The sequence below is a fragment of the Synchiropus splendidus genome, chromosome 6 (assembly GCF_027744825.2).
Source record: "Synchiropus splendidus isolate RoL2022-P1 chromosome 6, RoL_Sspl_1.0, whole genome shotgun sequence".
Taxonomy (NCBI): domain Eukaryota; kingdom Metazoa; phylum Chordata; class Actinopteri; order Syngnathiformes; family Callionymidae; genus Synchiropus; species Synchiropus splendidus.
Window position 1 is genome coordinate 23948640 of NC_071339.1, and position 13459 is coordinate 23962098.

Below are 13459 nucleotides of genomic sequence, written 5' to 3' on the forward strand. Positions count from 1 at the left end.
GCGAGAGGAAATGGGAGTGGCTTAAGGAAGCCCTCGCCAGCACTTGGAGAACATCCGAACTCCACACTGAAATGAAACTGATATGCCTTAAGCTAGACTCAAACCAGCCACCTTGTGTCTGCATGGCTGGAGTTGAGTTCAGTCAGGTCAAGATGTGATTCAACGTCAGCTCATGTCATGATGTTCCAGGGAACCGTCCCTTTTCTGACCGCTGCCCAGCACACTGACTCATTTAATGAACTATAATGCGGAAGAAAATTGAGTCATTCCATGAATTGATGAGAGGAAAAGCTCTGGGTAATTAATGGGTGCCCTGGAACAAATACAAAACCGGTTGCAGTCCTTGCTCCGAGCCAGTGTTTAATTAAAAACATTGAGCATCATTCATCAAATACTGTTGTACTACATATGCATGGAAAGGACATTTGATAGACTCAATACTGCAGCGGAGGGAGCAGGATGAAGCAGGAAGAGGGGTCTCATCATTGAGTTTTATGTTATTCATGTGAGCTTGTTTGAAGGCTAGTGGACGGAATGAAGACCACACGTCATGATGAAGCAGAGATTAGGGTGGAATCACACAGAAGCTGAAGGACATCTGTGGACATTAAGGAGTCTTGAATTTAAGTGCCTACAAGTATCAGGTGAGCACTGGTTGGAAGTCAGGCTGGTTAAAGCGAGCGCAAAAGACGGAACTGAGTTGCTACACAGTCTACTTCTTAGGGCGAGTTGGAATCTCTCCTTCAACCTTTGTTAAATCAGCTATCACACAATGTCAGCAGAGAGTGAAATAAATGGTGAACTGAAATGGCAAAAACTGAACAGAACAGTTTGGTCACATGTGAAGCTCTCAAAGGCAAAGATATCAGTATGTGTGCACCATTGCAACACATTACCCAGTTGTTCTCCGAGCTTGAAAAGTGCAGTGCAGTTGAACTGAATCGAAAAACAAAAGTTGCTGTAAGAAGTGGATGAAGGGAAAACTTTCTAGCTTTCTGATTCCTGGTATTCCTCACAGCTAAAACATTTCTAAAGTTCTATTGTTTTGTTTCGCTTTTGTTTGTTTTTCTATTACAACCTTATTCATAAGGCTCGCTTTCGTGCTCAAAACGCGTTGTTATGCTGCCATCAAGTGGACAGTTGGAAACCTGCGAGGCTCCTGCAAACCGTTTTCATGTAGCTTCAGGTGATTCAAAATGGATTTTTCCTGCACTTTCCTCATTAAACATTTACTCTTCAGTGAAATCATTCCTAATCTGCTGTTAGGATTTATTTAGCTTGTCAAACAGCACTTAAAAATGAAAGCACGTGACGGAGTTTATTGACTTGTTGCAGAATAAATAGATGTCATACAATCATTGCGCAGGAGCAGGTGGACTAACGTGAGAGTGGCAGAACATTCCAGGATCATTCCAGTGAAGTGACATATAACATTGATTCAAATTGTGAACAGGAATATCACCATTAACCGGGAGTTTCTACAAATTGCAATAGTTCACAAGCAGATACACATCATTCCAGGATGGATGTCTAAGCTGTATCAGTCTGTTCATGTCGTCGGTTGTCATCAATCAAAATAGTAATTCTGCACAAAGATGGCATTGCGGCCTCTGTAGACAGGCGGGTAGTTGTAGATGAGCGCTCTCCCTTCCTCCTCATGGCTTGAGAAACTGTGGTTGCTCCTCATGGCTGCAGCAAAGAGGGAAGGAAGATAATTTGACTCATCTCGCCTTTCTCTTTGATTTAGAGCGGTCATTGTTCTGGTTGTTCATTTTAAGAATGGCGATCCTGCTACACCCGGCAATATCAATGACTTTGGCGTCCTCTTGTGGTGATAATCCGCTTTGCTACCGTAAATCCCAGCAAGAAAAGAGACTTACACGATTTCAATCAGCTTTGAGATGATGCTGATCATACTTCAGACTAGTGAAAGATTAACTCAACAGTCCAAATACATGTTTGAGTAGTAACATCTGTTACTGTTTCACCTTCAGAGACGAAGAATCTGGCTGTGTAGAAGCTGGCCGTCACCGCAGCGCTCGAGTGAATCATCCCAGGCTTGTCGATCCACTCAAACTGACTTTTCTCTGGATGCCATTGCACAGCGTAGAACGGGTAACGGTAGGCTGAAAAAAGTGCGGGTGTAAATAAGACATATTTGAATCACAACTGAAAGCCAACTCACCTTCCATGGTGGAGATGAAGTCCTTCTTCCCATCCGTGTTGACCGTGAGAATCCTGTAAAATCGCTTCAGCTTTGCATTCCTGCTGAAGTTCTGCAGAGTCAATGACAAATACCCTTGTAATTTCTCCGTTGGCAACTCTCAATCGTGTCAAAGTAAAGTACCTGCATTGTCAAACTCCAACTGTGAAAATTAGAAGTGATGTTGTCCTCTGCCAGAGCCTGGAGGAGATCTTTGGGGAAAGATCTGAACAGACGGCTGGCCTGCAAAGCTGGGAAACAAGACAAGAGAAAACTCTTATATGTGCACTATTAACACACCTACTAGCATTGTCTCCACGATATACAAAGGCAGCCCATTGCTGCTAGGTTTAAAAAGGAAAAAAAAAAAAAAAGTCACTGAGAAGAACAAAAGGGATGTGGAAGTTCTCATTGGTAAAACGCTCATCGCTGTAATTTGTGTATTGTTATTAGTGTCAACATACTCCAAATGTTCACAAGATTAACCAAACATATGTTGATTATGATGTTGATGATGACGATGTATTGAGACCAGAAATGCTAAACACTGAGACCAGGAATACTAAAACAACAGAAGCAAATAATTCCAAAGTTCCATGAATGCATCACACCTCAGACGCAGTAAATGCAACTCTTGACCACTATAATTGATATAAATACCTGATATGAATGAAAATGCTTCATGTAAACATCGATATGAAATATGAAACTACCCAATTTGGCTAGTTCAGAATGGAATCTGAATAGAGTGGAGTTCATTATGCAAATTGTTGGTGCTTCCATACACAAGATAACAAAAACAAACCACATAATTTCTTTGACTTTTTTCCTAAATATAACAATGATTGTCTTCATTTGATGACAAAAATTATGCGATATCATGTGTAACACAGCGTGAGCACGAAGACCTCATTAGCTGCTATAGCTGGCTAGCAACCCTGAGCCCCATAGGTGAGACAGCATGGACAAAAAACGACTTGTGACACTGTGCTCTTTCCTCATCAGGAACTAAAGCTCTTTAGACAATTTTCTAGGAGGACTCTTATAATAAGAGTCCCAGCCATGTTGTACAATGAAAGTCCTGTATGCAAGTCCTACAATCTGATAATGGTAACTTTTAATATTATACATATTCTAGGAGATACAAGTTGTTTCAATGGTGTTTCTGGGCACCATAAGTGAAGACATAACGCACCGCAAGCTTGGAGTAGAGGTTAAGAAGATTTTCAAGATGGATTTCTGTGGAAGTCCACGATGTCCATACAAAGTACTTTAATAATCAGGCACAGTCATGTTGTGGACTATGTTTACTCCTCGGCATTCCAGGTCATGGGCTGTAAACTGCAAACTTTTTTTTCACAAATGTCCCAGCCCTACAGTAAAAACAAATCTGGAGGCTTATGCATTGCATGCAAACTGAGGAAACAAACAGCTCTGATTTTGTCTCTAGCATGCCACAACTCTTAACACAAACCTGGCTCCTTTCTGTTCTATCACGGTATGAAAACTTGATTACACTAAACTGTCCCTAGCCCCCCTCACTTCAACCCCCGCCACCGGGATTCCACGGAGAAAATACAAGCCTCCAGGAAGCGCCGTTAGTGAACAGATGGGGCAAAATCATACGGTGAGGATGCAGAACAAATGGAGGTAGGAACTAAAGCTCTTTAGACAATTTTCCAGCAGGACACCTATAATAGGAGTCCCCTTTCTTCTGTTCAATATAATGCCAGCATGATGCAATACATTCTTCAGTGTTATTTGAGATCATTTACTGTACTTTAATTAAGACAATGGTCTTTTGGCACCCCAAGTGGCATTTCTTGAGTCTGTTTGCAGTGAAACTGAGGCTTTTGTCTTCCTAAACATGTGATTCTCTTTATTTAATCACAAAAAAAATCCACTTTCATCTTAACGGTTGTAGTGCTAAAAACCAACCTATTTGTGATATTGCCTATGTAACATATTAATATGAAATAGCTAATCACATTAGCATTAGGAAATCATAGCTGCTAAAGCTAGATGCCACGCTCCGCCCAGAGCGGCACCACTAGTGAGACAGCAAGGACAAAAGAAGACTGACGGCACTGTGCCCCTCCCCCATCAGAACTGAAGCTCTTCAGACCAGTTTGCACATGACTCCTTTATCAGCAGAGCATTCTGTTCAATGTAATGCCCAGATGATTGAATATAGTGCAGTAAGTGCAGTGGCTCAATAAGATGTAGTCCTGTGCCTGGAGTGGCCGTATAAAATTCACAGTTGCAATGAAACTCAATTTAAGTAGTCCACAATAAATTAACATACTCAAATACACAGTTGTTTTGGAGGTTTTTCACTAAAGTACATTGTTATATGAGACGGTATAAGAAGAACGAGACACATGAGTGGAGTGCTGCTGCGGTGGAAGACCAACGTTTCCAAGAACACTTTCAGTTGTGTATGAATTAATCTAAAAACGAACAATGTAACAAGAGCAAACTTTTTTTTTTTCAATGTGAGGGTTAAGTAGGCAACATTACTCAATAATTCCAAGTGATCTCTCCGTGAAAATATGGACCATGTTAAGAGATGATTCTGATTTGAGAGGAGTACCTGGTGTAAACTTGAGGGGAAGAGCCACAGCTTTGGTGTCGGTGAGTGTAAGCAGGTTCTTATTGGCTGTAAGAACAGAGAGCTGCTGAAAGCCCTGACAAGTTCCCCACAGAGGAAAGTAGTCGCCAGCATCATTGGCCTGTAAGAGTGTCACAACAAGAATGGTTCAATGAAAACTGATCATCTGTTTTAGAGTTTCAGTCACTTCCTGTTTGTACTGAAGTAACACTTTTAGAAGCTTTGTGATCATTATTAATATGTAATTCTGCAGATCATCTTCCTGTTATTTGGAGAACAGACTTTGTGTTCACCTGCAGAGCCAGGTCATAGAAGATCTTGGCGGTTCGGCTGAACTGTGATGTCTGGAGATCCACGTCTCCTCCTGGCAGCAATACCCTAAGGAGACAATTAGGTCTGAATTTTTGCAAAACAAAGTAGAATTTAAAGTTTAAAAAATATGACAATGCACATTGATTAAATGTTTGGAAATATCTCAAATATGACCAGCTAATTAAAAAAAGAAAGTGGTTCAACTCACCCATTGATTGAGTTAAAGAGCTTGACATATTCCTCATGTGTTTGGTTGATTCTGATTGGTGAAAATGGAGTGAATGACAGTTAAATGGAAATATTTCATGCTGGAAAATGTATTGACAAAAGCCAAATAACATCCACAAAATCTATAAAGAAACCTATCCATTAGTCATCAGTGGACTGGAGACATGGGTTGTAAGAAGCCACTACCTGACAGGAACCACCCTGGCCCCAGCAGCCTCTAGGTACTTCACATAAGAGGCAGCGATGTAGGTTGAGCCCAGGGCAAACTGGTCATTGGGGAAGATCTCCTGAGCCAGCACACCTTTGGGATAGATTCATGATATTTGTTGCATTTCCATCATAGTCTGATTTAGACAGATCACAAGGCACCACATATTCAAAACAAGGAACCTGTTCTCACACCATTTCACCTGATTGTTTGTCTGTGGCTAATCGTGGCATTAGTCACTGGTTGTGAAACGGTAAACAGAACCAACCTGCCAAGACTGGCACAGATGCCAAGCTCCACTGATGGAAGGATACAGCTTGATTAAGACAGTTTTGCTGCTTCACATTGAGTGTAAATAAACGCATAGGCAGCCATGACTGGGTGCTGAACTAGTTTTTCAGGATACTTGAGGTCACATCTTTATAAAGATATCTTCATTCTTTCTTGCATGTTCAGTGTGCTGCATTTTCCAGGAAACAAACAAGCACTTTGTGAACAGCTGTCTAAAAAATCAATATAAATAAAGCTTTAGTAGTAGTATAAACATCATAGGCATTTCTTTCTGAGTTAGCCATTGGGTTATTTCTCAATATAATAATGAACTTATCAATAATAAATAAATTTACATGACAAGAAACATGTTTAAAATTACTCCTTTAAAGTATATAATTTAACATTTGATTAACACTTAGTTATATTATGAGGATAAAGAAAATAAAAGGCCTAAATAAATAACAGTTATATTTAGAATTCAAATAGTAATGAATGAATGCCAAGAATGCCTTTGGTAAAGGGGCCTGTATGTATCGCTTTGTCAACGTCATCGTGATATGGAATCTTTGAAACTTGTTTGTAGACATTATCCTTGATTAGATGTACAGCGGTACCTCAGTTTTCGAACGTCTCGGACTTCGAACAAAAAATTTTTTGCTGCGGATTTCGAAGAAAAATCCAGAAATGGAACACCCCCGAAAAAAGCTGGAAAAGCTGGTGTGCAGACCGATCAGCTGATCCACGACGCTTTGTTTTTGTGTATAACGCAGCCTCTGTATGCAGACGTGTCCCGCTAGCTACATTTACTGACTGTTTTTTTCTTCATATTGAGGTGTAAAACCTTTTCTGTCTCCGCACTGGACCGTGGTAGAGTGTCACAGGGCAGGTGCTCGCTCTCCACACCTCCGTGGCTGGAGCGCGCACCCCAGGGTTTGATGTCCTGTTGTCGGCTGGAGCTCGGACAGGGATGAGGCGAGTCCCGTACAGAGTGTTACTTGGTTTATTACTTTACTTTACAGCCAAACTGCACAGAAGCGCACATTCAGAGCTGAACACGCACCGGACACCTCTTCACTTCTGAATAGACGTCACTCACTCAGCAACCCCTCCAACATGCAGCGGCCACACACACGCGACCAGCGCACACACAGCAGACACACTACATTCACTCCCACAGTACAAAAGCCTTTTCTTTTTCCATTAATTGTTATGGGAAAAATCAATTCAGATTTAGAACAAATCGCTTCTCGAATGGCCGTCTGGAACGGATTGTGGTCAAGAACCGAGGTACCACTGTAATTGGAAAAACAAGAACCAACTTGATTGGCTTTTTGTATAAAATTTTAGTGTTGAGTGAACTTGTGTTTGGGATTTTATTTGGGAGTTTGGGTAAATATTTTCAATGCAGCACGTTCTAAATTCGGACAGCCAAAAGAAGACAATATCATTTGAATTACTGGACGATATATTTACCACAAACATACATCTACTCACAATATCCCATTCAATATTTCTAAATTACAAGTTTATTTTTAGCTCTATGCAGTTCCAGCTCTTGTGGGCCACATAAAATGACACTGACACTAGCACTAAACCATGAACTGAACCAACTTCTTCATTATAGTAGAATGACTGAGGGAAGCTCAAAGGTAACCCCAAAAAAATATCATTCATACAACACAGATTCATTGACGCACCGTAATTTTGCAATCGCAGTCATTTAAATTGACTTTCGCTTCTCCTCTCCCTGGAAGGTTCTGGATGAGAATTACATAAGTGCTACTACACGTGAAACCCGGTAATGCAGAATGTTCTCGAAGGGTCTCACCGATGATGGGTCGGTAGTTGATTGGTGACGAGCACAGACTCGGACAAAGAGCCGCGGCCAGCGCCGACACCAGGACCGCCGCTTCCACTGGATCCAGCCGCCGCATCAGGAGACGTGTGGTGCTGCCGAATCCTCCGAACGATGAACGATGTGGCTGCTGGTTATGTAATAATAATCCCCACAGCGGTGTTAGTCAGAAATGTGGGCGAAGAACGGAGAGTCTTAGCGAGACCTCCGGATCTATTTAGAAAACCAGACGCGCAGGACAGCGTTCCAAAAGGCTCCCCCGCAGTGATCACACGATACAGATCCAGCCAGTGGATGAACCAGAAGTACTAGTCCAGGTAGCGTGAGAGCAGGGCCGGTGCTAAGGTTTTGAGGGGCCGAACAAGCACTGTTGGGCAAATAAGTATAGAATAGAGCCACCTGCTCTATTCACATCACATCAGAGAACATTCGTTACCTTTATTTTGTTGATGTATTTTGAGACAGTGCTTATAAGACACATTATTAAGATAACAAAAAGAGGGTTTAATAATAAGAATACCACGTACCTTCTTTGTGTACCTTACTTAAATAATAACTGATTCCTTTTTGAGTGCGAGGGGCATAGACGTTGTGAAGCCTTCTCAGTGTTGATGAACTGAAAGCCACGAACAGACTGTAGATGTGCGTGCAGTTTTACTTACGTTTTCAAGCAATAGACCTAAAGAACAAAGATCTGTGAAGTGAAAAGTTTTAATGATGAGATTACTGTACCTGTGTCCTCCAATGTTTTTTTCTTCTATGCAGCCTTATTTCTGCAACGATGTTTCATTCAGAGTGACACGCATCTTGTTTAATTTAAACTCTGTTGCTTTTTTTCTTATGGTAATTTCAGTCGTATTTAATTTTCCATACGACAGTCAACGTCCTCTTGTTACTCCCTGTAGTAACATGAAGTCAACTCGTGGTGGCGGTAAATATTATCATTGGTCACCGGCCGCGTTCACTGTAAACGAGGCGAAGAAGACGTCGTCTCTTACAACTTGTGCTGAGAAATGGCGGCGTCCGTGTGCCGAGTCGGGAGTACCGTGGGTCGAGCACTCGTCAAAAACCGAAATGTAAGCTTCATTGTAGAATGTTGTCAAATGTTAAGTGCTGAATTGCACGACTTTCACTCTTCAGAGCGATTAGAAACGTAAGCGTTAGGCTCGGTGATCACCAGTCAAGGGAATAAGCTAACCGGCTACTGCTCGATGCAAGGTCAACTGACCGCTACCGTTTTCAATCGAAGCAGTTGCACTTTATTGACAGTATGAACCGCTTTCTCGAGACACGACCATTGTTTCATGAAGCTTATGTGAGCGTAACCGATGGTGGTAGCTGTAATTGTGCGTCCTTGTTCGTCCTCCCGACAAATTGTAGCTTCAGTGCTAACCGCTTTAGCAGTGACATTCGTAAAATGTTGTCACACCAACGCACGCCTATTTTTATTGACAATATTTGAAAATGAAATCGCGCTCTATTACGATGCCTAAAGTGTTAACACTCCGTAAAGTTTTTTTGCTACCAAAACCCTATAACGAAATGTACTTAGTTCACTTCTTAATATAGCAATAGCTCCCAAACGTGTTACAAACGTTTATAAACGAATTCTGACTCGTTAATTAATAAATCAATGTTGAGTTACAAACGAACTTAATTCATAGAAGTCAATAAAACCCCTTCTAAGCTTTGCCCACTTGAAGCGCTACATGTTTTTAGTGGCCATTACTGAAGGGCAGATCAGTGTCCTCACTAAGAGCCAGAGTCGGGGGTCGTACTCCTGCCTCTGGACCCAACGTGAGGTACATTACCAAAATATACCGGAATGTAACTCAGCTGTTTTAATAAGAATATTTTCAACTGTGCATATAAGCCCATCAAAGATTTAACAAAAGTGCATTAATTGAAAAAGTATCACAACATCTATATTGTCTTTTATATTTATTTGGGAATGTTTTTAATGAGCTGTTTTCCCCATCTATTCCAGCCCGTCCTCTTGTGCTTGCGGCGTGGACAGGCCTCCGTTAGCTATGCCCACAGTCTGCTGGGAGCCCCTGATACTCGACTTACTTCCTTGGAAAATGGCTTGAGGGTAGCATCCGAGGAGACTGGACATTCTACATGCACTGTGAGAAACTTTCATCATTGCGGTCGGTAGTCTTTATTTTGACCCTTTGAGCTTTTCCCAGTTGAAGCTTCACATGTTTTTGGTGGCCATTATTGAGGGGTAGAGCAATGACCTCTCTAAGAGCCAGAGTCAGGGGTCGTACTCCTGCTTCTGGACCCAACGGGAGAAACATTCCATGGAGAGTCAAATATACAGAGGACTGTTAACGCCAGTGATTAGTAATGTGTCATACCTAAGGACTATAAGCAGTTGCCCCTAAAATAACACTGTATTTATGTTTTGAATGTTCTTCTGCAGTTTGGTTTGTTCAGAAGGCTAAACCTGTACTGTATTGTCACCTTTGCAGGTTGGTCTATGGATCAGTACTGGCAGTCGGTATGAGAATGAGAAGAACAATGGCGCTGGGTTTTTCCTGGAGCACATGGCTTTCAAGGTATTGTGAATTAGCTTTGCTAGAAGGCTGCTAGGGCAATATTAATGGTCTTAATTAAACCCCCCCCCCCAACCTACTTAAATGTTTGTCCTGAAGGGAACTAAAAAGCACCCACAGACAGCATTGGAGCAGCAGGTGGAGTCCATGGGCGCTCATCTGAGTGCATACACTTCCCGGGAGCACACCGCTTACTATATGAAGACTTTGGCCAAAGATCTGCCAAAGGGTAAAAAAAGATCCTTCTCACTTTGCTACTTTTTTTCTGTCAGGTTTTAACTGTTCTCAAAACTGATCCACAGCTGTGGAGCTGCTGTCAGAAGTAGTGCAGAGCTGCTCATTGAGTGAGGCAGAAATTGAGCAGCAGAGAGGAGTTGTGCTTCGTGAGCTACAGGAAGTGGAAGGTAACCAGCAGGAAGTTTGTCTGGACTTGCTGCATGCCACAGCCTTCCAGGGAACCCCACTGGGCCAGAGTGTACTGGGACCCACCAACAATGTTAGGTAACTGCCAATTACTAATTAGATAATCATATGCCAGAAGTATATGGCTCTTCTTAATGCCATTTATGGTGTCCTCAGATCTCTCACCCGTCAAGACTTGGTTGAATACATGGAAAGCCACTACAAAGCCCCTCGCATGGTCCTGGCTGCGGCAGGAGGTTGGTCTTCATTTTTGTCCGACAGCATTTCTGCTTATATGGAAGAGGCTTTTACCTGGACGTCTTGATCTAAAGGTGTGAACCATGATGAACTCGTGAGCTTGGCCAAGTCCCACTTTGGCAACGTATCATTTGAGTATGAGGGAGATGCTGTTCCTGTGTTGGCTCCCTGCAGATTCACAGGCAGTGAGGTACAAAATCCTGATGCGCATATACATTATACTTAAAAGTCATGTTCTTTCACTTGGGTCTTTTTCCATATCAAACCATGCTTTTATGTTCAAGCGGTATGTGCTCTGCCCCTCAGATCCGCATGCGTGATGATGGTTTACCGCTTGCTCACATCGCTATTGCTGTAGAGGGAGCTGCTGCTGCTAGTCCTGACATTATTCCTCTCATGGTGGCTAACGCAACCATTGGGAGCTATGACCTCACCTACGGTGGAGGAAAGGTAGGCCAACATCTCTTATAGTTACCTGAATGACTATGAAGTTGCATCTTGGTGCTTATATCAGCTTAAGTTTGGCAGTTCAGCTGATCATTTCCCCTTTAAGCTTTTCCCACTTGAAGCTTATCATGTTTTTGGTGGCCATTTTTGAGGGGTAGATCATTGTCCTCTCTAAGAGCCAGAGTCAGGGGTCGTACTCCTGCTTCTGGACCCAACGAGAGGCACAACACCCAATGTTGAGCAGAAATGAGTATTATGTTCTCCATAGTTGTTAACTATCACAGATTTGCTGCTGTCAAGACAATTCAGTGACTCACTACTGCCACCATATGTGGCTCATCTACTAGTGTAGAGTGTCTCACGGCCCAGAGGTGTAAATCGAAAAAACCTTCGACGGGCCCTATGGTTACGTATCACTGATCTAGACCAAGAGTCTTAAACCCCGCCCTTTAAACTTGTACCAGGTTTTTGATCGAACCGGTCAAGCACACATAGTTGAACCAATAATTCAGTTTTGGATTGTACATGTGTTTTTTATTTACCCATTTGATATTAAATCAACTTGGAGTACAAAAAGCTGACTTTCGCCTTCAGAACCTGAGCAGCCGCTTGGCTCGTCTGGCCGCAGAGGAGAATCTTTGCCACAGCTTCCAGGCCTTCCACTCCTCTTACAGTGACACCGGCCTCTTGGGCATTCATTTTGTCACAGATAAGCACAACATAGAGGACATGATGCACTGGTCCCAGAACGCTTGGTTAGTGGCCTCTTGTGTAAATTATGTAATATTGTATGCATTTGTCAAGGTGTTCAACATCTTTCCTCACCTGTTTGATGCAGGATGAACTTGTGCACCACAGTGACGGAGAGTGATGTTGCTAGAGGGAAGGTTGCTCTGAAGGCCAGTCTGATTGGACAGCTTAATGGTACACAACGCTTGAGAACCAAATGGGTTTTCTCTGAACAATGTGTTTAACCAATATGACAACTTTTTTTCCCCTCTCTCTCTAAGGAACCACTCCCATTTGTGATGACATTGGCAGACACATCCTGAACTACGGGCGGCGTATTCCTCTGACTGAGTGGGACGCTCGCATTGACGTAAGTCAAAACCATCTCCTAGTCTTTTCAATTTTTGTGCCTTTGCAGGCATGTGGAAAAATAAAATCTCAATTTGGATGTTGTTTTTAAATGTTCAACTTTTCTTGGCCTCCTTGACTCTTGTCTCTCTTTCCAGGCTGTGACTCCAAGAATGGTTCGTGATGTGTGTTCCAAATACATATATGATAAATGTCCTGCTGTGGTTGGTGTCGGTAAGTAAAAAATATTGGCCAGAATCTGAATAAGAACTGTTACGCTCCAAGATTTGTTTTAAACATCACAATGTCCATCCCCCTAGGTCCGATTGAGCAGCTTCCTGACTACAACAGAATGCGCAGTGCCATGTACTGGTTGAGGTTCTAAGGAGTTAAAAGAGTGCTCTAGATTATCCCCAATATCTCCCCCATCACATCATTGACCACTGTTGCAGTGAGTAATCATATGGCCCTTAACAAATTGGAGTTCACTGGACATTCGGGTCTTGGAAGAGAACCCAGTGGCCCTTTCGACTTTCCGCTCACATTATTGGCCCCACTTTTATTCGATCATGAATTTGTCTGCTACTCATGTGGCACAATTCATTTGCTGCTCTTGCTGCTGCTTTACATGTTGCTTCAGATCAAATTATCCCTAAAATGTTCGTCAACTGTCAAAATCAGTCTGGAACGTGGTGCAAGAGCATATTTATAATTCTGTAAGATTTTGTTCTGTCCTCTATTGTACATAACAGGACTTGTTGTGGAGATAATAAAACAGTCTAAATGCGCCTGTTTCTCTGTCACATCCAGCAGTTTGTATGGCTACTTAGGGCTTGTTTATCCTACTTTGTGGGGACCAATTCGTGACAAAACCACATGACTTTGTGGGGACATTTGGCTGGACCCCTAGAGGTTAAAGCCTCAATTTGAGGATGTAGGCTTCAAAATTACTGGGTTGTTTTAATTAGGTTTACGTTTGGTTCAGAGTAAATGTTAAGTTTAGCCATTTGTTTTAGATTCTTAGGTT

At 42.2% G+C, this 13459-nt stretch overlaps 2 protein-coding genes across 2 annotated transcripts; one reads left to right on the forward strand and one right to left on the reverse strand.

The window, feature by feature from the left end:
- Positions 1-476: 476 nt before the first annotated feature.
- On the reverse strand, positions 477-7980 carry zgc:171566. Its single transcript, XM_053868336.1, has 9 exons — positions 7664-7980; positions 5541-5655; positions 5335-5385; positions 5108-5192; positions 4797-4935; positions 2348-2454; positions 2186-2276; positions 1989-2126; positions 477-1689 (listed from the first exon to the last, which is right to left on the reverse strand). Exons 1-9 carry the CDS (start codon positions 7767-7769, stop codon positions 1568-1570), a joined length of 954 nt encoding a protein of 317 aa, XP_053724311.1. The 5' UTR covers positions 7770-7980; the 3' UTR covers positions 477-1567.
- A 642-nt stretch (positions 7981-8622) lies between these two features.
- LOC128760698 (cytochrome b-c1 complex subunit 1, mitochondrial-like) lies at positions 8623-13232 on the forward strand. Its single transcript, XM_053868304.1, has 13 exons — positions 8623-8766; positions 9678-9818; positions 10165-10251; positions 10348-10477; positions 10551-10749; positions 10828-10907; positions 10983-11098; positions 11215-11358; positions 11950-12110; positions 12194-12279; positions 12366-12454; positions 12591-12666; positions 12753-13232. Exons 1-13 carry the CDS (start codon positions 8704-8706, stop codon positions 12815-12817), a joined length of 1437 nt encoding a protein of 478 aa, XP_053724279.1. The 5' UTR covers positions 8623-8703; the 3' UTR covers positions 12818-13232.
- Positions 13233-13459: the final 227 nt, after the last annotated feature.

Excerpts from the sequence above, each read along its gene's own strand:
- zgc:171566 (XM_053868336.1), bottom strand. The coding sequence starts at position 7,769 with ATGCGGCGGCTGGATCCAGTGGAAGCGGCGGTCCTGGTGTCGGCGCTG. Across the intron at positions 5,386-5,540 it reads GCCAGGGTGGTTCCTGTCAG|AATCAACCAAACACATGAGG; the intron begins GTAGTGGCTTCT and ends TTCACCAATCAG. Across the intron at positions 2,127-2,185 it reads CTTCATCTCCACCATGGAAG|CCTACCGTTACCCGTTCTAC; the intron begins GTGAGTTGGCTT and ends CACTTTTTTCAG.
- LOC128760698 (XM_053868304.1), top strand. The coding sequence starts at position 8,704 with ATGGCGGCGTCCGTGTGCCGAGTCGGGAGTACCGTGGGTCGAGCACTC. Across the intron at positions 10,252-10,347 it reads TGGAGCACATGGCTTTCAAG|GGAACTAAAAAGCACCCACA; the intron begins GTATTGTGAATT and ends TTTGTCCTGAAG. Across the intron at positions 10,908-10,982 it reads GGTCCTGGCTGCGGCAGGAG|GTGTGAACCATGATGAACTC; the intron begins GTTGGTCTTCAT and ends CTTGATCTAAAG.